The sequence below is a fragment of the Panthera onca genome, chromosome A3 (assembly GCF_046562875.1).
Source record: "Panthera onca isolate mPanOnc1 chromosome A3, mPanOnc1 haplotype 2, whole genome shotgun sequence".
In the NCBI taxonomy this organism is placed as follows: domain Eukaryota; kingdom Metazoa; phylum Chordata; class Mammalia; order Carnivora; family Felidae; genus Panthera; species Panthera onca.
The window spans coordinates 815,018-839,975 of NC_138341.1; the positions used below are offsets into that span (position 1 = coordinate 815,018).

The 24,958-nt window shown below is 51.5% G+C and overlaps 1 protein-coding gene across 1 annotated transcript in view; it reads left to right on the forward strand.

Annotated features, from left to right (window-relative positions):
* SNTG2 (syntrophin gamma 2) overlaps positions 1-24,958 on the forward strand; it is a 179,580-nt gene that overhangs the window by 134,185 nt on the left and 20,437 nt on the right. The window contains exons 13-14 of the mRNA XM_078445075.2: positions 6,764-6,835; positions 16,311-16,511. Coding sequence (XP_078301201.1) covers positions 6,764-6,835; positions 16,311-16,511 — 273 coding nt within the window. The remainder of the gene's footprint in view (positions 1-6,763; positions 6,836-16,310; positions 16,512-24,958) is intronic.

The following is a 24,958-nucleotide window of genomic DNA, read 5'->3' on the forward strand; positions in this document are numbered from 1 at the left end:
GATGGCGATCATATCCCAAGAAAGTGGTTTTAAAAAAATAAAGAATAATGAAAGGACAGAATCACATTTTACCTCCAGGCATCAAGACAATAATGCAAGTTTTCACTAATGAATATAGTTTTTTTAATAAGCTTTTTAATTGGGAATAATTTTAGATTTACCGAAAGTCGCATATGTGGCATGGAGAGTTGCTGGGTCCCAGTGTCCCCAAAGGTTGGCACCAAATGTGACTGTGGTCCCTTTGCTGAAGGTGAAACTGGACAGTGGTCCCTCCTGGTAACTAAACCAGACAGACACTGCTGTCCTCACCAGCCTGTCCACTGACGCTCTTCCTGTCCCAGGACCCCCCCAGGACACCGGCTTGGGTGTAGCTGCACGTGTTTTGATAAACCAACAATGCTGTGAATTTACTGAGGCCGAAGGGCTTTCTGAATTAAAAAAAAAAAAAAAAAATCATAGAATTCTACTCAGAACAAATGTACTAATGTTTTTTAGCATTTGTTGCTAAACATCCATTCTCTGGGTTTGGACAAGGGTGCAGTGATGCGCGTCCACCATTACAGCATCCTAAGAGTGGTTTCGCTGTCCTGAACATCCTCTGTGCCCAACCCCACCCGCCCTGTGGCCCAGAACCACCGATCGTTTACTGTCTCCGTGGGTTCCCCTTATCCAGGTTGTCCTGTAGTTGGAATCATAGTGCGTGGCCTTTTCGCGTTGGCTTCCCTCACTCAGTAACATCTGAGATTCCTCCTTGTCTTTTCGTGGCTTGTAGCTCATGTATTTTTAGTGCAGAATGAGATTCCGTTGTCTGGATGGACCACAGTTTATTTATCCGTCACCTACTGAAGGGCATCTTGGTTACTTCCGAGCTTAGCAGTTACGAATAAAGCTGCTGTAAACATCCACGTGCAGGTTTCCACGTGGACGTAAGTTCTCACCTCCTTTGACTGAATTCCAAGGAGTGTGATCGCTGGACCGTCTGGTGTTCAGTTTTGTGAGAAGGCTCCACACTGTCTTCCAAAGGGGCGGCACCATTCTGCGTCGCGACCTGCGATGAGTGGGCGTTCCTGCCCCACGTCCTCGCCAGCACCTGCCGTTGCCGGGGTTCCGGATTGTGGCCATTCTCACGGGTGTGCGGTGGGACCCCGTGTGGTTTTAACTTGCGTTTCGCGGAAGACGAGTGAGGCATCTGCTGCCTTTGTCTCTTCGCTGGGGAGGCGTCTGTTGAGGTCTTCGGCCTATTTTTTTACTCAGGTTGTTCGCTAACTGTTGAGTTTTAAGAGTTCTTTGTATGTTTTGGGTAACAGTCCTTTCTTGGATGTGTCTTTGGCAAATATTTTCTCCCAGTCTGTGGCTCGTCCTCTCTCTCTCTGTCTTTCTCAGAGCAGTGTTTTTAACCTTAATGGAGTCCAGCTCATTGGTTCTTCCCTTCATGGATCCCGTCTGTGGTGTTGGATTGAAAAGGTCATCATCACCCCCAAGATCACCTAGGTGTCCCCGATGTTATGTTTAGGAGTCTTACATTTTGCATTTTGATTCTGACTGATTCTGAGCTTTTCGTCAGGCGTGTAAGGTCTGGGTCGAGATTATTTTGCACACGGACATCCCTTGTTCCCCAGTCACTTGATGGAAGACGGTCTAGGCTCTGTTCTGTTTTCTTTGCTCCCTTGTGAACCGCCAGTGACTATATGGGATTAGGAGCTCTCTCTGATCCATTGATCTGTGTGGCTCTAAACCACCTGCGGTGAACGCTGTAGCTTTGTAGTAAGTCTTGAAGTCGGTTGGTGTCAGTTTTCCAACCTTTCTCCCTCAATATCGGGCTGCCTGTCGGGATCCTTTGCCTCCATATGCATATGAAGGTTAGAACGTCTGCATCCACAAAGTAACGTCCTGGGAATGGCTAGGCTGAGTTCTCACGGAAGTTAATTTCTTAACAGACACGATGTTCCGGGTAAAAACGGCCGGGATATGAGGTCCTGTGATGATGTCTCAGTCCCTCGTGAGACTGAGCCCCTGGGCTCTGAGCCTCCCCAACGTTCTCTGGTTTATCTGCCCCCTTCTGTGGGGCAGGGTGGGTGGGGGACTGGACTTGGGATGTCCCTTCCCCTGGGCAGGGAGGCTCTGATGAAACCCCACCAGGTTCCGCTCTGGCTGACCAGCCTCCCCGAGGGCAGGCCTGTGCAGAGCTGGGCTCTGGGACATTTCAAACGTCTCCGAAGGGACTTTCCCTGGTGTTTTCTGTGGGAACCTGGTTGAGCTCCTGCAGGTAAATCTCACACTTTTGGGGGGTCTCCCCCACCCTGTGACTGGGTTGCCCTGCAGTTTTTAACTCTCAGCAGCTCGCTAATGACAGGCCAGATTTTCCCGCCCGCCCTGGTGCCCACCATGGACTCCATGCCTCCTGACCTGTCTCAAGGCCGTGGTGCGCCCTGTGTCCTCCCCTGTGGCTCTCACGGATCTGCGAAGAGTCTGTTGAGGTTCTCACTTGTTACACCGGAGCAGGGACTTCCAAGGTCCTTGTGCACAAGCAGAAACATGTTTACTTTTTAAGTAGAAAAAAATCAAACTCTCCCATCACTTAATGGTATTATGCTTGTTTAAACAAACCGTTTTCATGCATTATCCCAAATAATAAAAGCATATTTTTAAATGGGGACTCGGAAGATTTTATAAGACAACGAAGAAGTTTTACTCTGAAAAACCCCAGGGAAAGAGTGGTTTGGTAGAGTAAGTTGTGCATTATAATCACTGGCTGTGGGACTAGGTGTGTTATTCCCCCTTCATTCGATAGTCTGCTCGCTTTGGGGACAGGGACAGCAGACGGCAGCCGCCGCCCCCCTCCCCCCGCAGGGTCACTGTGAGCCCCGAGAGACTGCACCTATGTGTTCGTACACGTGTTTGAAGACGCCAGAGCATTTAAAGTTAACAGGTGGACTTTGGTATTGGTACTCGGCAAGTCTCGTTGTAAGAGCAGTACCCAGAATATGGCAAGGGAATCTGACCTCGGTGTTGGCGGGTATTTCGGTCCGGCCGGGCTTGTATCCTGCAGCCGACCACAGTGTCTACTTTGCCCAAATCTGTAACACCCCCCTATGTTACGTTTGCAGCATCTGTACACGGTGACTTATGCTCTGGTGACAGAAGACAGGAGACGACCACTGGTCACGCCCCACACACCTCCGGGCCGGTTTCCCGCCCCGGCCCCACAGGCAGCGCAGTGAGCACCGCCGTGTTCCGCACGGACACTGAGCAGAGGGGGGATGGGGGCACAGGAGAGAGACGATCTCTCCGACTCGGTAAACGAGGACCCTCTTGGGAGAGCAGGGTCCAGGGGAGGTAAATTCTCAGATGTCCCCCACCAGTCACTGTCGCTGTCCCGTGAGAAAGTCCCGTATTCAAGGACGGCTTCTGAGCTCCATCAGGTCGAGCCAAAGGGATGATGTTGAAGCAGAGGAGGGAAAAGAAGGGCAGAAAGTGGAAGAGGGGTGCGGAGGGGGCGTCTGCAGTTTCCGGCTCAAGGTCCTGCCCCGAGGAGGCAGAGCCCAGGGGTGGGGCCTGGCCCGGCCTCAGGCCCTCCTAGGTGCTCACACGGGCCGACGAAAGCCGGGATTGTTCTCATCACTGTGCTCTCCTTCCAGCCAGCGGGTTATTTCTGACTTGCAAATTGGCATCTGAGAAAACGTGAGCAACATGTTTTCAAAAATCATTAAAATGTGTTAATAACAGTCATGAAGTCAATTTTACAGCGTCGTACAGCATTAACGTATAAATTATGTAGCAGTTCCTTATGAATATGCAGGGAATAGTAGAAGCAACTTTAAGAATGTCAATTAGGCAAATATATTCTATCATTTAAAAATTTTTACCTGGAAAGAAATAACTCATTTGAAGGTTTGTAGATTGAAGAAACACTAGATAATTGTGTGTCTGATACAGAATTATTCTGTGTCCCCTCTGGGGCTACCCGGTAGGTGTTCCCCAATAAGATTAAAGGACACCAAGATATTACATTTACAGCCTAAAGTTTCTGCTACATTCCAAGTCAGATGTGGCCGAGGAAACAAACTGTCAACTCTCAGGACTTGGGAAAAGCATCAGTGGCCTGGGGTTACAGACCTTCACGCTTTTCTTCCACGTTGCAAAGGCTGGTTAGTTCCATTCTGTTGCCTGCTGGCTGGAAACGCTGAGATTCCATCGTGGATCATTTTTCCCTTTCTTGATTTCCGAGTCGCCAGGAAGGAGCGTAAGGATCAGGGGATCACATCTCATTCCCGTCCAGGGAAGTATTTCTCCGGAGACAGGCAGGCACGGTGACGGCTCTGAGTGTCACTCCGCATCCCTCCCTTCCTATCAGAGGGTCTTGCCCCTCCTGAGAGGCAGGGAAGAGCCTTCAGCTGGGTCCGTCCACCTGAGGGCCTCCGAAATCAGCAGGTTACCTCATGGAGCATCTGGTTCGCAAAGCAAGGAGTTCTGACTGAATAGGCGTCTGCTCGGGTCCCCACCGCCTGTCTGTCTGCCTTTCCTTTTAAAAGGGGTTAGGCTTTTAACCCTTGGATTATCTTCTTAAGACATCATCACAACAGGGGCATCGCCTGCACATATTTTTTTGAGTTTATTTGTTTATTTTGAGAGAGAGAGAACAAGCCCACACCAACGGTGCAGATGGGCAGAGAGAGCGGGAGAGAGAGAATCTCAAGAACGTTCCATGCTCAGCGTGGAGCCGGACGTGGGGCTCGGTCCCTCAACCCTGGGATCATGGCCTGAGCTGAAACCACGAGTTGGACCCTCAACCAGCCGAGCCCCCCAGGTGCCCCACCTGGGCGTATTTTTGAGACAAAATTCTGATCTGACCAGTCTGTGGTGGGTCCTGAGGTTCCCAGGTGATGGCAAGGCTGCTGGTTCACATGGCCTCAGTAGTAAATTTACTCAAATGTAAAACCAGGATCTCTGAGCCCCTTCCCACACTGGCTAAGTCTGAATCACCCCCATGGGGCCAGGAACCTGCTTCGAAGGTGACACCTGCCTGCATTCAGAGTTAGTTCACAACTCTAGGAATGTCCGCTTCTGAGATTTCATCCATCACTCACCGCTGTCCTACAAACCTCCAAGGCTGAACTTTCTATTTCCCTTCTAATTATACAAATATACGTAGATGCCACCCATCTTGGTTTTCTTGGGGACAGCCACGTCCTAGATGGCTCCTGCCTGGGAGCTTGTTGGCTTTAGTGTTGGGTTGGTGCAGCCCAGATAACTTCTAGAGTCATAACTAATAAAATAGAAGGTAGAGGCAGCCCTGACGGGCATCACGAATATTCTGGAGATAATTTACGTCAAGCGGAAACTTAGGAGTACTTTGTGTTTGTGCTTTGGCTGAGCCAGAGAAGGGTTCACGTAGCAAAGCTTGACAATGGCCAACACGCGCACTGAACGAGTGTGCGTAGCCATGCCTATTTACAGCAACAGGGAACTACTAAGGAAGGACATTCTGAATAATGTCATTTTTTTTCTTTTTCACGGTTCTCCAAAAATAGGCAGCATTGTTATAACTGGAAAAATTAAAAATTGTGTCTACCTTCATTGCTGCAGCCTAAATGCTCTACTTTGCCCCCAAATTACCTTCGAATTATGACTGTGATTGACCTTTCCACCTTTATATTTTACCATTTTCGTGTTTTGTTAATCACAGGAACAATGACTTACTTACCTCTGGATCAGTTAATATGAAGTGGCAACATGCCAGTGTAATTTCACATCATTAACTATTCGGTGAAACGTTCTCAGGTGATGGGCTCGAAATGCCTGATTACGTCCCAGTATTTATTTGGTGGAACAATTTCAAGAAGGTCACCAACTACGTACATCATGTACTTTCATTTCAAAGACACGGTGAACCTTTGAGTATTTTCATTCTTATTTGTGTGTTTAGTTGCTGCAAGGTAGCCACCGGGTAAGCAGTCACAGTCAAAATTTGTTACAGTGTTGAGTATTTCAGATTTTTTTACACAAAATATTTTCGTGTACAGCATGTAAGTGAACATGAATTGCAGTCCATAGAACACCATTCAAAAGTTGGACGATGTCTTCATTATTATTGCTAAAATGGTTGTGAAATGCAGTCAGGCCAATCAAAAACGTTCGATTAAATTGGTAAGTCAATAAATTTGTATTCGTTTCTGGAACGGAGCAGACTAGTGAGTTTATCCTAAGTCTCACGACTGGACACGCAGCACACTGTCACACACAAACTAACCACCCTCTCAGTAAGCTCCCTAGACGGGACCGAAAATTGGTCCATAACTTAATGTATGAGGAGTCCAGAATGAATTCTAAAACTGTACCCAAGTGAGTGTAATAGATGAGCCCCTACGTTACCGACTTGTGCTGTGAGCACAAGTTCTCCGTCAAATCCCCTGCCACAGGCAAGGTTTGGTGTCCTACTGCCCTACTCATGGTGTAGAATTTAATTAAGGTAAAGACACGTTGACTCCATTGCTGTAAATGTTTAAATTTATCCAACTGAAAGTAATCCAACAAGCATGCTTGTTTTTGTGTCTACTTTAAAATTCTTCCCAGCCTTATGAGGTATAATTAACAAATAAAATTGTAAATAGCTCAAGTGAACAACATGATGGTTTGATGTATGTGCACGTGTGAAATGATTCCCACAGCTGAGCTAATGAGCACATCCATTACCTCACACAGTTGCCTTTTTTTAAACAAGAGAATGCTTATGATTTATGTATATATCTTATATTTCTTGCAGGTAAGCACATTAGACTGGGTACGGGCAGAAAAAACCTACAACCTCTGTGAGGTACTATTTAAACTTCACAAGGTAGGTATCCTTTGCACGTGAGATGTGCTCATGGAAGTAAGATGTGCCTTTGGGTTTAAGAGTCCATTGAGATAGTAAGATAACCTGAAAATCTTCTGTATTCATAACATTTCCCCATCCTGAAACCTGCCATCCTGCTGTTCACGCAGATGAATGGATGGATGGATGGATGGATGGATGGATGAGTTGGTGGGTGGATGGAAGGAAGGAAGGAAGGAAGGAAGGAAGGAAGGATGGATGGATGAGTTGGTGGGTGGGTGGATAGATGGATGGATGGATGAGTTGGTGGATAGATGGATGATGGATGGATGGATGGATGGATGGATGGATGAGTTGGTGGGTGGATGGAAGGAAGGAAGGAAGGATGGATGAGTTGGTGGGTGGGTGGATAGATGGATGATGGATGGATGGATGGATGGATGGATGAGTTGGTGGGTGGATGGAAGGAAGGAAGGAAGGAAGGATGGAAGGATGGATGAGCTGGGTGGGTGGATGGATGGATGGATAGGAAGGAAGGAAGGATGCATGGATGCATGGATGTATGGATGGATGGATGAGTTGGGTGGGTGGATGGAAGGAAGGAAGGAAGGAAAGAAGGAAGGAAGGAAGGATACATGAATGCATGGATGGATAGATGGATGGATGGATGAGTTGGTGGGTGGGTAGATGGATGGATCGAAGGAAGGAAGGAAGGGAGGAAGGAAGGAAGGATGGATGAGTTGGGTGGGTGGATGGATGGATGGATGGATGGATAGGAAGGAAGGAAGGATGCATGGATGGATGGGTGGATGGATGAGTTGGTGGGTGGATGGATGGAAGGAAGGAAAGGAAGGAAAGGAAGGAAGGAAGGAAGGAAGGAAGGAAGGAAGGAAGGAAGGAAACATGGATGAGTTGGTGGGTGGATGGAAGGAAAGAAGGAAGGAAGGAAGGAAGGAAGGAAGGAAGGATGGATGAGTTGGTGGGTGGGTGGATAGATGGATGGATGGATGAGTTGGTGGATAGATGGATGATGGATGGATGGATGGATGGATGGATGAGTTGGTGGGTGGGTAGATGGATGGATGGAAGGAAGGAAGGAAGGATGGAAGGATGGATGAGTTGGGTGGGTGGATGGATGGATGGATAGGAAGGAAGGAAGGATGCATGGATGCATGGATGTATGGATGGATGGATGAGTTGGGTGGGTGGATGGAAGGAAGGAAGGAAAGAAGGAAGGAATGGAGGGAGGGAGGAAGGAAGGATGGATGAGTTGGGTGGGTGGATTGATGGATGGATGGATAGGAAGGAAGGAAGGATGCATGGATGGATGGGTGGATGGATGAGTTGGTGGGTGGGTGGATGGATGGAAGGAAGGAAGGAAAGGAAGGAAGGAAGGAAGGAAGGAAGGAAGGAAGGAAGGAAGGATACATGGATGGATGAGTTGGTGGGTGGATGGAAGGAAGGAAGGAAGGAAGGAAGGAAGGAAGGAAGGAAGGTAGGAAGGAAGGAAGGAAGCATGGATGCATGGATGGATGGATGGATGGATGGATGAGTTGGTGGGTGGATGGATGATGGATGGATGGATGGATGAATTGGTGAGTGGGTGGATGGATGAAAGGAAGGAAGGATGCATGGTTGGATGGATTGGTGGATTGGTGGGTGGGTGGATGGGTGGGTGGACCGGTGGATCGATAGAGTGTGCACAAGTGTGTATGTGCACACATACTGGGGAGAGAGTGTTTTAGTCACTGCCACTTACAGTAATATGTTCCGGGATCTTTGGTATATTATTGTCATTGCCATTGTTTTTAACAGGTCAGATACAAACCCCAGCTTCCCAGCTTTTCTTTTCAAAGTCTGGCCCAAGCAGACCAGAATGACTGATCAAATATTCCACGTCTATTAGAGGGAAAGCATTCACTGGCTAAGAAAGGGCAAAGTTTTACCAATAACCTCCATCCCAAGCTTTCAGAATCACCCAGTTCCAAAGTAGCGAATCCACTGCCAAGAAACAAGTTTTCCGTTTCTCCTGGGCTGACACCTCGTCTGGGACTCATGAGGTCGGGGTTTCCCGGGAGCGCTCTGTGCGACTCCTGCTTGCTTGCAGTTGTCACACGTTGACATATCGGAGAAGAAGACAACCGGGGATTTGAGCGGGGATTGCACCAGGCTACACCAGCCAGGAGACACGGGTGTCTCACGGATGGGCTTTTAGCAGACCTCAGGTCACACTGAATGATACAGAGGTTGGGAAATGGAACCTGAAATGCAAAACCTGGTCACTGAGCGGCTCAGGGGACTCCGCCAGGCGGGAAGAGGTCAGTCCCACCCCATCCCGGTGACCCGGAAGCGCCTGCTTTGGGCCCAGGGGTGCTCCCAGCTGTGACTTGTGCCCAGGCTGGGGGGGAGGCTTGTCTCTGGCCTCATGCCCCTGCTCAGTGAGAAGCCAGGGCCGTCACCACCCATCACAGGGGAGGAGACACAGGAGGCGGTGCCCTCGGCCAGCTGTCCCGGACCTGCTGACGTCCGGCTGACCCACAGTGCACAGGCAGGAAATAAATGCACCCAGTGAATGTGCCACAGAGGGTCTGCTGTTGTGTGTGAAGCACGTGCTCTCGATGTAGACAGGGCTGACGCTACCACCTGAAATTTTACTTTGTTTCTTTATGCCTCAGTTTCCTCATCTGTAAAATGGGGTGATAATAACCTGTTGTTGTCTATTATTTGTGACCCTCTGCAGGGTTGTGTTAATTGTGTGATGACCAAACGCCCCGGCCATAAGGAAGTGCTCACCGAACACGGCCTTTTTAGGGCATGTTTGAGGTCCCCTCCTGCCCTCTGCATCCCGGGAGCCGTGATTCTCCCACACCACAGGGCCAGGGATGCACCTGCCGGTGATTCTCAGCCTTGTCTTAAGGGGAAATCACCCGGAGGGAGCTTTAAAGCAGAGCTAATGGTTTCATTTTATTTGAGATGTGGCCCAGACATCTGTGTTCATTCTGGAAGTTTCTGCGGTGCTAACATGTGGTGCTAACATTCTGCGGTGTTAAGTCTCGTGTCGTGTGTGCAGCATTTGTGCTTTGACACCTCCTTGTCAGTAAGTATCATTTTACAACACTAATGAATTCCTCTGCGTCATTGGATAGAACCTTAGTGATGAGAGGCCTGGTTGTATTAACAACCTTTACAAAACCATGAGAATATTAGTTGTTGTTAATAATGCCAGTAGGGATCATAATTGTATGTTAATTATACCTCCTCATCTCTTTTTTATTTTTTAATGTTTACTTATTTATTTTGAGAGAGAGAGAGAGAGAGAGCGAGGAGGGGAGAGGCAGAGAGAGGGGGAGAGAGAATCCCAAGCAGGCTCTGCACTGTCGGCACAGAGCCCAACACGGGGCTCGATCCCACAACCTGTGAGATCATGACCTGAGCCAAAATCAGGAGTCAGACGCTCAGCCTCCTGGGCCGCTCAGGTGCCCGTTTCTTCCTTCCTTTCCACTCTCCTTTCCACAGTAGTTGAAACTCATTGGCTCCATTAGTAAGTCACGCACTGAAATGTGAAGTCAGAGACCTGTGAGTGTGATCTGGGCGTGTAAAACAACACACATTGTCTCGGGAATCATCCGTCCCACAGCTGGTCATGAGAGGAGTCAGCTTTCAGCCTAAGGTCTATGGCCCCAGCTGAACCGCACTCTGTGGAAGGTCTCCTTGCAGGCCCACTCGTGGAGGTCAGTGGAATTCGGTTGCTGGAAGGTCTGGACTGGGGGGGCTCAGCTCCTTGCTGAGTTGGCCAGAGGCCGCCGTCTCCACCAGAGACAGCCATTTCCACCATATTCTGCTGGTGAGAAGCGGGTCACTAAACATACATGACACATATGACGTGTGATACACATCCTCTATATGGTATGTAGGTATACACACGTAGGAAGAGACCACGTGAAGCCCACACTACGGTACCGGCCACAGCGTGGTGGGGAGCAGACTGTACTTGGCCAGACCGTGCTCGTTGCTGGGGGTGGGGGCGGCTGGTCAACCCTGGGCTTCAGTGAGGTATCAGAAGTGAGTTACATACACTTGGAGGGAAGCTGTCTCCAGACATCCCCTAAAAAGGCCAACAGCTAAGCCTTGACCACATCATCTGCGGCACGAGTCTGCGAGACGTGTCCTACCAGCTGGGGGCTTCCCTTCATTCTGGGGACGTTTCCGTCAAGGACTAATTTCTTCCAGCAACAAAACAGCCCAGATGGATGGAGAGCTTTGACTTCGTGGCAGATGAGGCCCAGGTCAGGGGTAAGAGGCACAGCCTTGAGGTCCGAGCCTCTCCGCAAGGGGAGGAAGCCGTGTCTGAGTCCCAGTACAGGAGAGCGCTGTGCCCCAGCGTGGGACGCTCCTGTGTCTTTCTCACGCAGGAGTGCGCACAGCAAAGTAGGAAGTCTGTACCGGAGCGGAAAGTAAAAATATATGCAGTGCCGTTTTTCATGTGTTTTGTCTGAGAATTTGACCCCAAGGAGTCATTAGTCAAAAGCTAGAAGTTTTGAATGAAAATTTAATGTTTTAAATTTTGATATGCCTCCTTAAATGGAAAATGTCCTCAAAAGTAATTTTAAATTTAGATCTGGAATTTTAAGCTGCATGTAATAACAACACCTACGAGGGAAATACGTCCCATCCCCATAATACTATTATCACAGTGGTAGAAGGAACCATGATGCTGAAGTGATTCTCGTGATAATTTATACGTGTAGATTTTCATTCATCGATATTCCACAAGATAATTGTAGAGGAAAATTTTATGGCTTTTCCTTTTATTTTACAAAAGTTCCACATTGTCACATTCTGGCTTTTACACGGCTCTCCCGCGTCTGAAGTGCTCTTTTGGTGTCGGGATGTGTTCCAGAGACCGTCATTTTGTACAGACGTGCTTCGTTAATAACTGCGCAGCCATTTCTGTTTTTATCCAGCATTTCTTCCAGGAAGACCAGTAAACATGTTGTGAAATGATTAGCAAACCATTACATTAGTCAGGAGAACAGCCACAGCACATATATTAATCCCATATGGGGCAAATAATAACAATAAGGATAACTTTGTAGCATCGAACTTCTTTAAAAAGGAGATCGTATTCTGTCAGTCGAATGTCTCATTTGGATGTCCTAAATGGCGATTCTACAAAATGATGCCCCCTTTGGTACACGCCTTTCGTTGTGGGTGATCACTGTGCACATATAAATCTAAACTTATTTATGAGCATTTAATTCGCTTTTCAAAGGTTGAAATAAAGTTCGATATCAGAAGAACTGGCACCATCAGCAACAGTTGTTAATGATTTGTGTCAGAACGACCTTTTCCAAGTACGGCCATTAGTATTCCATCCAGGAATGAATCCTGCTGTTGTAGGTTTGTTTCTCTGACTTTCTTCTAAGAAATTACTTTCTCTGGTTCTTTCTTTTTTAAGTTTATTCATTTTTGAGAGAGAGAGAGAGACATAACACGAGTGTGGGAGGGGTAGACAGAGAGGGAGACACAGAATCCGAAGCAGCTCCAGGCTGTGAGCTGTCAGCACAGAGCCCGACGCGGGGCTCGAACGCACAGACCGTGAGATTGTGACCTGAGCCGAAGCAGGACGCTCAACCGACTGAGCCACCCAGGCGCCCCTACTTTTTCCGATTCTTAAATTACGTATTCTCTATTTCAACTCTCATCAGAAATAGATGAGAAAATTGCATCCATGGGCTTTGATTGCACATGTAGGTTGTATGCGGCTCGCAGACAGCGGCAAACAGAAACGCCAGTTGACTCTGGGGAGTCTGGCGGGAGAGGAGGGGGATGTGTCCTCCAACAGAAGAATACCCAACCTGAAATTTTTCGGTTAAAATTTAAGTTAACTCACGTTTGGCAGAGGATCTAGATAGCAGCATCTACCTCTGTGGGGTGCCTGCCCGGGGGCCTTGCTAAGCCCCCCCCTTCCCCCCCCCCCCCCCCCCCGTTTACATCGGAGTTAATCCTCTCGTACAGGGATCGAATCCTCCTTATCTTTGGGCTCAGAGCCCATAAGCACAGGGTGGCTAGTAAGTTCCCAACCCAGGGTCATCTTAAATCCTATTCTGTTCCACTCCTTGGGACCCTTGGAGTCCCTGGAATCTGTCTAGAGTCCGCAGTAAGAATTTTCAGCCTGCTCTCCAGCGACCCGCCAGGCAGCTGGGACCCCAGGGAAGGGGCTCCTGTCCTCCGTGAATGTCTGGAAGCCCCTCCCTTGAGCCGAGAACTTGCACCTGCATGAGGGAGGACCCTGCACAGGGTGGGGGGGTGGGGGGTTGGCTCCAGGGCTTTGCTGCAAAGGGCAGGGGGACTCTGAGGGCTGGGGTGGGGTCAGGAGAGGGAGCCTGGGCCACTGTGTGACCCAGAGTCAAAATGAGCTGTCTGTCTTCACGGTAGGACAGAGTTCTGCAACTTGGAGTAGTCCTGACAGCCTGCAGGGGCACAGCGTTCCTGGATGTTTGTGTTCCTCGGGACACGTCCAGGTCCTGGGGGGTGGGGGGAGGGGGGAGGGAGCTGGCCCTTAACGGGATTTGCAGCTCCGAGGGGCTTAAAACCAGGTGTTCTAATGCAGATGCTGTGGGTGCAGCCGGGGAGGGGGGAGCCACTCACCTCCCACCCTGGTGGCTCATTTCCGAGCCCTGTTGACTGAGTTATCGTCTCACACGGGAGCCACAAGAAATGTCTGTGGAAATGAGCTCCATACGGACCACTAAGGTCACTGACATTAATGTTGTTCTCCGTGCTTCAGAAAGTAACGTCATCCCTGAAATCCTTCCGTGTTCTTCCCTGGGACTTCCCAGGCTGCTCAAGAGCGATCTGTATTTCCTCGTATTTGTCCGTAAAGGCAGAGCTCCGCTCACTGGTTTGAGTGGCAAAACACGTTGCTCCTTGAAAAGTGACCTTGCTCCTCACAAGTGATCTAAATAAGTGGTTCAAGAGTCAGATCGCCATGTAGGTGAAAATCTAAATTCTGCTCCTGAAGGTAGTGGCCATTTGGAGAATTATAACAATATCACTGAGCAATACTTAGAAAGCTAACATTATGCATTTTAAGTAGTCTCTTAAAACCGTCGATTTAAGTAGTCTATTAAAAACTCCACTACGTGCAGAGGTACATGTGCTGACACTGCATATGGAGGGGATAAAACCCACAGGCAGATGGGGCGCCTGGGTGGCTCCGTCGGTTAAGCGTCCGACTTCGGCTCAGGTCACGATCTCGCGGTCCGTGAGTTCGAGCCCCGCGTCGGGCTCTGTGCTGACTGCTCAGAGCCTGGAGCCCGTTTCAGATTCTGTGTCTCCCTCTCTCTCTGACCCTCCCCTGTTCATGCTCTGTCTCTCTCTGTCTCAAAAATAAATAAACGTTAAAAAAAAAATTAAAAAAAACAAAAAAAAAACCCACAGGCGGCATACAGAGTAGCCCCAGCAGAACTATTGCTCTTTCACGTTCCCTGCATGGATACAATAATTATAAATGTGCAGATAAGTACCTAGAACAAATACACAGAAGTAGGAAAACTCCAGGTAATTTTAAAATGTGCTCTTTTTGTTCTGTTGTCAGAAAAGGGGACGTGCGGGGTTCTGTGTGCTTACAGGGCCGGCAGGGGGTCCGCTCCTGCTCCAGGACTGGCCCCGACTGTCGGAAGCCCGCCAGCCGCGTATTAGCTCAGACCCCGTCTCTCCGCTCAGCAGCGCCTCGATCACAACGTGCGTTTGTGCAAACGCATGAGGACCTAACAGGCGCGGAGGGCACTGGTGGCTCGTGCTTTCTCTGTGCTGCCACTCTAAGCGCCTGACCCCCTCCTGTGCCTGCGTCTCAAAGCCCAAAACAGCCTCAGAGGTGGACAGCTAACCCTTGGCAGAGAAAGTCCTGTTTTCCCCCTACGGAAATACGAGCTCCCGGTGTAACCAGGGACAGGAGAGCGCGATTGGCCGTCCCACTGGCGGCATCGCCCACACAGACGCTTCCCGAGCCGTCTCCTTAGGTCGGCGGTCTAGACAGTTACGTTCAGTACTTGCAGACCCAATTTCTGAGACGTTGTGTCGGTGACTAGGACGCACTCCTGGTTTATGACGGGCAGTCTCATCTGTTGAACGGTTTCTGTGTATCCCAGGCTGAAGTGAAAGATCTGGGGGGGGATCCGAAATCAGGGCGCAGTCTCTTGCCCAGGGTTCGTTTAGGGCTAGGAACACACACCACCCCCGCACGTGCACAGGCACGCACACACCTGTGCACCCGCCCGTGAGGCAGGAGGAATCTGACCGTGTGCAGGCGCAAACACCGCTGAGGACCAACAGCAGGTAGAGGGCGCACAGGCGAGTCCTGCGGAGACGTCCCGAGGCCGGAGGAGAATCAGGAGCCCCCAGAACCCACGAGCCACCTACACACAACCGTAGTCTCTACCTGCACAGCTGAGCCACGGTGAACACCGGGGTCCCTTGGCGAGGAGTCTGCCCTCCGTCCCCTTCACCGGACAAGGTGGTTCAGGCACAGTCCACGTGGAGGGTCAGCGCCTAGGCAGTGCGGGTGCGCGCGTGTGTGCAGATGTGTGTGCGTGTGGAGAGAGGGATGAGGGGCGGGTGCAGGCCGGAGCACGCTGTGAGTAGAGGAAGGTGCACGCTTACGTACATGTGTGCATGTGTGTGCGTGTGTGAGTATGCGTATGCAAGTACGTGTGTGTGTGGACGGGAAGAGGGGCGTGTGCGAGTATGTGTGTGTGTGTGTGTGTGTGGAGAGCAGAAGAGGTGCGTGTGCAAGCCAGCACACAGAGGGAGGGGAGACTCGCCGGGCGCTGCCTGCCGCATGCAGCACTGCGTCCCCTGAGCGTCCAGTCCTGGGCTGTGCTGACCCGAGACCAGTGAGGCCCAGAGTCACCCTCTCCTTAGCCGCGTCCGCCACCGACTCGGGAAGGAAGTGCACACACCCGATGTCTGTGTGCAGAGCCCACGGCATCCAGGGCTCCTCTGCCTTAACCTTCGCTCTCGGGATGTTTCTGGACATTGGTTCTGTGTGGCCAGGACCCTGGGATGGTACAAGTACGCCTTGGACGGCTGGGGGTCCTGCGGTGCCTCGGGGGGGTTCTGAGCAGGGGTCCTTTTGCCCAGGACAGAAGAGCTGGTGATGCCCCGCGACCCGGCAGCAAGGGGCCTGGTTAGGGCCGTGTTCATGCCAGACTGGGGCACCCGGGTCCCGTGACCTGACCTTCCCGTGAGACGCTGAAGCGGACGCTGTGGTTACCGCTATTTTAAGTGGAAGCTGCTTTGGGTGGAATTTACCTAAATCTGTTTCGGGCTCATCTCCACAGCTGCCACGTGGGAGGACGGCCCTGCCCTGAACGGGGCTCCCCGTGTGGCCGGGTCCGCAGTGGCTCCGTGTCCCCATCTGGTGGCCGTGGGGCCTCGGCTCTCGGTCGGGACCCCCTCCCGCACTAACGCCCTGACGCGTTCTGTTTTCCAGCTCTGGCTGGCGGACGACGGCTGGCTCCACGAAGACTGTCACCTGGGTCCTCCCGGCTTCGCGCCCCAGCGGCCGTTCAGCTTCAGCGTCCTGGTCGGCCACGGCCAGAGTCGCGTCTTCAGCGTGGACCTGGGGAGCGAGCTGGCCGCCTGGGAGAGGTCTTTCCAGAGGGCCACTTTCAAGGAAGTTCAGAGAAGCAGGGTAAGCGCCTCCCACCCTCCCGCGGGAGAACTCGGGTGGGGCGCGACCTCGCCATCAGGTGTGCCGCCGTTCCAGACGAAAACGAATCTTGAAAGCTGAGCATTCTGACCTGAGCCACCAGGTCGGCGTCCGTGGCAGGTGACGGGTCACCACGGGAGAGCGCGAGGGGGCGCATTTCACGTTTGCAGAGAGCCACGGGCTTTCCACGGAGGGGGCGGGGGGCACGTCCACGCCCCTGACGAGCCACGCTGCCCACAGGCTGCTCCCAGCAGACGGCGCAGGTGGCTCATTTGAGGTGAAGTCCCCCGGGCGTTTGTCACGGACGAGGCACCCGGTGGCCTTGCTCCCGCCGTCAGGACCCGAGGGAGAATATGACGTGGTTCACACAACTGAGCTTCTGCCCTTGTCGGCAGGGTACAGAAACATGTGTCCGTCAAATGCGTGAGCAGGCAGGGGTCGTGACCTCCGGCGTCGTTAACGGTGGGACCCCTCAAGGGCAGAAGGTCCACACGGCGATGTCAGGGAGGGGACTTCCCGCCAACCGTGCGGCCACCTCCAGCCCCGTGTCGTCGGCCCTGGTGCAGAGGAGATCACGCCTCGTCTGGGAGCGCGCGTTCTCAATGGAAGGCCCCGCGTGGCTTTGACTCGCCCGCGGCTGCTCGGGCCTGGGGGTCCCTGACTGGGCGTCACTGCGACCTGCCAGTCTGCATGGCGACGTCACACTCAGATGTTCCTAGAAACACACGTCACGGCTTCCCCCGGGCCCCCCTCTCCGGCTGGGCGGCCCCCGGATGTGGTTCCGTTGTGCCCAGCGGCCACATGCCAGAGGCGCCGGCTCCGTGACCCCAGCAGGCAGGTGATGCAAGGGTCCTGAGGCACTGAACACCGACTCCCCTGTCGCGGGGACTCATTGGCCCATCTGGCGACTGTTCACAGCCCTGAGCCCTGAACACAGCGGAGAAATGGGAGCTTGAGGGACACTCATCGTGACCACACTTGCAGCCCCAGAAAGTGGGAAGAAGACGGCATTCTGCATCACCGCGTATGCCGGGCGGCTGGTCTCCAGTGTCCCCAGCTGTGCTGCAGGCAGGGGGACATCCCAGTGTGTGGGGGAAGGAGGCGTCGCAGACGGGCACCCCAGGAGACGCACCCTGATGCCCCGTGGCCCCGGAGGCTGCAGGCCGGTCTCGCCCCTGCCGGTCGGAACAGAATGAGGGTCCGAACCGCCCTGGGTGGATTACGGTGCCTCTCCTTAAAGAACAGACTTTCTCCCCTGGGTCCAGAGTGGGGACGGGACACCGGTGCTTGCATGGTCGGGAAGTCCCTCCGGAGGGGGTGGCAGCTCCCCTTGCAGAGTCCTCGGTATTTGGGCAAGTAGGGAGAGGGGAGGGCCAGAGACGGGCTGGCGGGGCAGCGGGTAGAAGGGAGGACGCTGGGTCTGGATCAGGACGGGAGGGCAGCATGCCGGCGGGTTCTGGGGAGTCTCTCCACAATCCAGGATTGAGATGGCGAGGGTCTTTTGTGGGCAGGCGAGGACGAGCGTGGCCGCGACGGTGACCGTCCGGTGACCGTCCACCAGATGAGGGGTCGGCTTGTGTGGTGGGGTCTCCGTGTACAGGACAGGAAGTTCCCCCAAGACCTCCCCAGTCTGAATCGTCACGCCCACTTTCCGAAGCAGGATCCTGCGGGATTCCTGCCCCCTGGTGTGGCATCCAGTCCCGGGGACTCTGTCCCGATTTCTCAGTTTTCTGGACTCGGAGGCGGGAAGGACAGCAGACGTGCTCTGGAATGTGTGGCCAGTTTCTCCCTCCGTGAACTTGGGCAAAATATTTCCCTAAACTCCTTCACTTCCTCTGAAATTAACGATTATAGTGTGCACACGAGAGCCACTCTGGGAATTACACTAATTTGTTTTTAAGGTTTTTTTAATGTTTATTTATTTTTGAGAGAGAGAGGCAGAGCACGAGTGGGGGAGGAGCAGAGAGAGAGGGAGACACGGAATCCGAAGCAGGTTCCAGGCTCCGAGCTGTTGGCACAGAACCCGACGCGGGGCTCGAACCCACAAACCGCAAGATCATGACCTGAGCTGAAGTCAGACGCTTAACCGACTGAGCCACCCAGGCAACCCTGGGAATTATACTAATCTTAACGTGCCTCCGTGCCAGGCCGTGTGCAGTTTGTACCCTGTGTTAATCTTTTAAAGTAAATCTGAGACGCGACCCTGTTTTCTGTGTTCTTTCTTTCACTGATGGAAGACTCACGTTCGGAAGGGCTCAGTGGCCCCTCCGCAGCCCCGTCCATTTCTGCCTGATTCAGCGTCTCTCCTGTTCCTGGCTTGGACTCTGCCCCTCCCGAGGCCCCGCCTTCAAACCTCGAGAAGGTTTACACGTTTGTAACGTGTTCTCCTCCCGTGTGCGTCAGGCTGCGAGCTTCATCCGCCCGGCTGTCACCGCATCCCTGCTTCCCCATAAGGATGTCAGGAAGAAAGTTCTGGACTTGAACTTGTGGCCCATTTCCTCACAGCAGCGTCTCAGGGCACCTCAGCGGGGTGAGCACCCCACAGAGAAAACCTCCAAATCAGGGGTGTGCCAGCAGGTGTTTAAAACCCCTGCCCGTCTCCAGCTCAACACGTTTAACTAATGTCGTTTCGAGTGACACCTGTGTCACAGACCTCCACAGGTGGCCTCAGGCACCAGACGGAAGTCCTCTGGCTGTACCTGCTGTGTCGCCTGCAGGCCGGGGTCCCGCCGCGACTGTCCCACTGTCCTGTCCCCGTACCGTGGTCCCGCCGTGGTCCCGCCGTGGTCCCGCCGTGGTCCACGGTCCCGCTGTCCACTCTTCAAACAACGTTTGCTCCTATTTCAGCATCGGGTGCACGTGGTGCTGGGTGACGTGCAAAGTGCTGTGCGTTTTGTCCACATCAGTGTACCTAAATTTTAACTATACCAGCCTCATCCTGTTGGAATTTAAGAAAAACGAAACAGGATCTGTGTCCTCGCAGCAGCCTGCGGTCTGAGTATCTGCATCGGGTGGGCTGCTTCTGAGCTCACAGGACGAGGCACCGAGACCCTCGCCGTCCTACAGACAAACCAGGGCTCGCCGGCCCCACCGGCTGAGCTTTGAGGTCCCCGTGTCTGCTTAGACCATCTCCCCTGCTGGTCGTGGGACACCTGCCAGAGCAGCAGGGGGTGCTTTCCATTCACAGATTTTGGTTCCACAGCAGATAACTGTGCTGCTTGTTGGGCCAGGACGATGCTCAGATGGGGCGTGTGGCCGGCGTCCGCACTCTGCAAACCCCCGAGAGCGGGTGCCCCTCCCACCAGCCTCCGCATCTGCAGCCTGTCCGGCTCCAGTAAACGGAGACCGTGTAAAGCTGAGGTCATGACTCTCAAGGAAACGTAAGGTGAACACGTGCCCAAAGATGTCATTTAGTTCCTTTATTAATGAGGGAAGTCGGGGTTGTTGGGACAGTCCACAGAGCCCTCGGGAAACCCACCGAACGCAGACGCTGTAATGTGGGTGCTTCCAGACGCCCCTGCTGGGTAGATGGAAAACCTGCTCGGGGAGGGGGGGTAGAGCAGCCTCCTAAACAGGCCCTCGGCTGGCTCATCCCGCCGGACGGAGGCGTCTTCCAACTCTACCAGACAAAAACAACCGAGTTAACTTTTGCCGCTTGTTAGCTGAACGTCACCCGGCCGATGATTTGTCCTTTTTTGCTGGAAAAGAATCTCCAGACATCATTCTTGCACTCACACGCTTGTGCACACACACTTGTTCTCCTGTCTGTCTTGATGGGAGACGTGGCTGGAGCCCGGACCGACCTCAGGGCAGCGTGGGTCACTCTACGGTCTGACGTCCTGTGGCCTCGAGCAGCCGCTGAAGCCAGAGAACAAACCTCTTCTAAGGAACTGGAAACAAACAACAGGCAGTCTGACCCAAAGTAAGCAAAAAAATATAAGTCGGAGTAGAAATCAGTGAACTAGACAGAAAACCAAAGAAAAACAGAAAATCAGTGAAACTAAAATTTGATTCTATAAGATCAAAAAATTAATGAAAGTCTTGCCAGACTGATGAAAAGGAAAAGCATTAAGAATGAGGGACAAAATGTCACTACCCAGATATTTAAAGACACGGTCAGGGAACATTACATAAACAATTTCTAAAAATTAACACAAATCTGACAACTCAGAATGGACACAATCCTCGTAAGACACAAACCACCAAGTCTCCCTCAAGGGGAGACGAGTTACCCAAATGATACCATTTGTGGTTTAAAAGTGGAGTTTTTGCTAAGTCCTTTCCCACGAAGGAAATTCCAGTCCCAAATGGAGTCGTTGATGAGTTGTACTAAACATTAAAAAAAGGAAAAACTGGGGCGCCTGGGTGGCGCAGTCGGTTAAGCGTCCGACTTCAGCCAGGTCACGATCTCGCGGTCCGTGAGTTCGAGCCCCGCGTCGGGCTCTGGGCTGATGGCTCGGAGCCTGGAGCCTGTTTCCGATTCTGTGTCTCCCTCTCTCTCTGCCCCTCCCCCGTTCATGCTCTGTCTGTCTCTCTCTGTCCCAAAAATAAATAAAAAACGTTGAAAAAAAAAAAATTAAAAAAAGGAAAAACTAATCACACAAACTAACCCAGAAAATTGGAAGTAGGAGGCAATGCTTTCAAGCTCCCACGAGCCCAGCATCACCCCACGGCCAGTGTTGGACAAGGTTGTGCAAAGTAAACACAGCTATGGACCATTGTCCTTTACGGGTGTAGATAAATATTCTAAACACAGTTTTACCTAATAAAATCCAGTAACTTCTTCTATAACAGGAATAATATGTCAAGTTAAAAAATTATCCTAGGAAAATACCATTGGTTTTATGTCTAAAATCAATCAAATTAGGGGCACCTAGGTGGCTCAGTGGGTTAAGTGTCCGACTTCAGCTCAGGTCATGATCTCGTGGTCTGTGAGTTTGAGCCCCGCGTCGGGCTCTGTGCTGACGGCTCAGAGCCTAGAGGCTGCTTCGGATTCTGTGTCTTCCTCTCTCTCTCTGACCCTCCCCCGTTCATGCTCTGTCTCTGTCTAAAATATAAAATAAACATTAAAAAATTTTTTTTTTTTTAATTTTTTTTTTTCAACGTTTTTCATTTATTTTTGGGACAGAGAGAGACAGAGCATGAACGGGGGAGGGGCAGAGAGAGAGGGAGACACAGAATCGGAAACAGGCTCCAGGCTCCGAGCCATCAGCCCAGAGCCCGACGCGGGGCTCGAACTCACGGACCGCGAGATCGTGACCTGGCTGAAGTCGGACGCCCAACCGACTGCGCCACCCAGGCGCCCCTAAAAAAATTTTTTTTAATAAAATCAATCAAATTAATCTATCAGGCTAACAATTTAAAAGAGAAAAATCCTATCATCATTTCAACAGACCCAGGAAAATATTTGACAAAATCCAACTTCGTATCTGATCTAACAAACTCAGCAAACTAGAAATGGAAGAAACTTTCCTTAACCTGCTAGGAAGGCACAGAAGTGCCCACAGGTAACTTCCTGCTTAGTGGCCAGAGACTGTGTCCCCGAAGACTGAGCATAGGCAAAGCTGTCCCCTGTCATCACTTGTATTGATATTTACCGAAGGCAGTAGCCAGGACCACAGCCAGAAAGATGAATAAGAGACACCAGGTTGGAAGGGAAAGAGTAAAACTGTCTTTACCCACAGATTTCATGACATTCCTACTAGAAACTCAGGTGGAATCTGTAAGAGAAGGGAGTTCAGCTACAAGAAGAAGTTGCAAGATCCAAGGTCAATATGTAAACATCCATTTCGTTTCCTGATATAAAGAGCAGACAACAAAAAATACTTGTAACAGCATCAAAAATATGAAATAATGTGGACAAATCTGAAACACATAAAAGACTTGTAACAAAACTGCAAAGCGTGGCTCAGAGACAAGTTAGAGGAAACTCACGTAAGTGGAGACCTAGACTCGTGCACGGCCCAGAAGTCACAAAGATGCTAAAAGGTCAGTGACCCTGCCGCCGATCCGTCGATGAGATTCCAGGTGCCGTCCCAGCAGCCTCGTATGTGGACTCTGACAAGATGATTCTAAACTTCATGTTGGGAATGGAGGGACAGAAGATGTCTTAGGTAACTGGAAAAGGAACAGCAAAACGCGGGGACCTACACTGCCTGATCCCAAAGCTGGAGAAGCTGGGGCCATTGCGACCGTGTGCGGTTGCCACAAAGACAGGCAGAATCCAGAATCCAGAAGTAGACCTACACAGACATAGACCATGTCCTCTGGCACGGAACAGCCCTTCAGGGGAGGATGGAAGTCTCGGACAAGGCCTGCTGGAACAATTGGGTATTTATGCAAAAAAATGGACTTTAATCCATACCCCACACCATCTACGAACATAGGCTCAAAATGGGTCATAGACAGGGGCGCCTGGGTGGCTCACTCGGTTGAGCGTCCGACTTCGGCTCAGGTCGTGATCTCGCGGTCCGTGAGTTCGAGCCCCACGTCAGGCTCTGTGCTGACAGCTCGGAGCCTGGAGCCTGCTTCGGATTCTGTGTGTGTGTCGCTCTCTGCCCCTCCCCTACTCAGGCTCTGTCTCTCTCTGTCAAAAATAAATAAACATTTTAAAAAATGGGTCAATGGGGGAGAAGAAGGGGGAAAAAAAAGTTGGGGAGGGAGGCAAACTATAAGAGACTCTTAAAAACTGAGAATAAACTGAGGGTTGATGGGGGGTGGGAAGGAGGGGAGGGTGGGGTGGGCATCGAGGAGGGCACCTGTTGGGATGAGCATTGGGTGTTATATGGAAACCAGTTTGACAATAAATTTCATATTTTAAAAAAATGGGTCATAGACAGAAGTATAAATGCAAAACTATAAAACTTCTGGAAGAAAATAGTAGGTAAAATCTTTCTGACCCTTAGTGATGCAAATGTTTCTCAGATATAAAACCAAAACCACAATCCACATAAAAGGAAAACAATGATAATTTGGACTTCATCAAAATAAAAAACGGGTATTATTTGAAAGACCAGTGCCAGGAAACGTGAAAAAGATGCCAAAATGTGGGAGGAAATACTTGGAAGGCGTAGATCTCACAAAGGGCTTGCAGCCATAATCTATAAAGAGATCTTGAAGCTCAGTAATGAGGAAAACAACCAAACCAACAAAATTTGGGCAAAACATTTGAGTACACAGTCCATGAGAGAAGATGTGCAGACCGGAAACCATCACGTGAGAATACGCTCAGAGTCGTTAGGAGGAGAGTGCAAATTGCACACCTGTTAGCAGGACTGAAATTTAAACGCCCAAGGACGGATACCACACGTAGGTGAGGACGTGGAGGGATGGGAAGTCTGGCACGTGGCTGGCGGTGATGTAAAGTGACGTGACCAGTCTGGCCAGTCCCTGCATTAAACGCACAGCCACCCTAAGACGGAGACATCCCGCTCCTTGCCTTGTTGTGCACAGAAGCCTTGGTCGCAGCTGCTGTCCAAATCCTCAAACAACCCGCCTGTGCATCGACGTGGGACTGGTTAGATACGTGGGATGTCAGGGCTGTCCACGAATGTCGGGCACACCCAGCAACGCGGGAGGCACCCCGCCTGACGAGGGAAGAGTACGTTTCGTGTGGGTCGCAGAGCGGAGTTCTCGTTCTGATGAGGTCCGATTCAAGATTTCTTCTTTCCTGGCTCGTTCTTGGTGTCATCTCTAAGATCTCCGGGTTTCGTTCCAGGTCAGGGCGGTTCCGTCCCGTGTCTTCCTCTAACAGCTTTCTAGGTTTCCCGTTTACACTGTCACCTGTGCCATGTGGATGGGACGTGGGTCTCCCCGTCTGCGAGCCCCTCGCACTCCAGGCTCCACTGTGAGCCAGCCTTTCCGGGAAAAGAAGGAAAGGTGGCTGTGGACAGCTCCGCGATGGCAGGCGTTTGTGTGGCGGTCAGGGCCGCGCGGTGGGGAGGGCCCGGGTAGGAGCTGTCCTCGGAGAAGCGGGCGCAGCCCCAGGCAAGCTGGGAGCAGGTGGGGCCCGACAGCACTGGCCGCACGAGGGGCCCCTTCCAGCCGACCCGTTCGGAAGGGGGTGAACTGGTTTCCAATTAGTAACACCCTCTGACACTTGGCGACACGAATTTAATTTACAGGTGATTTTATCAAAATCATGATTTCACTTATCGAATGTCATTAACCAGCACATTTTTTAGATACTCAGAGGTCCCTTTAGTTCCAGCCAAATCCGGAATTACTTTTTGGCGGGTAAATTCCAAAATGTCCTCTCCGCCCAGTTCATCAGAACATTCAAATGACCTCAGCTTCTGGCAGCTGGGCACGATACTCAGGCGTCCGCCTGCCTCACCTGGGGTGCGTCCCGAGGCACATCGTCCCCGGCCCACAGGGCCCACCTGCTTGAGCCGCTCGCATTAGGGCCGTCGGTCAGCTTCGTGGCTTCC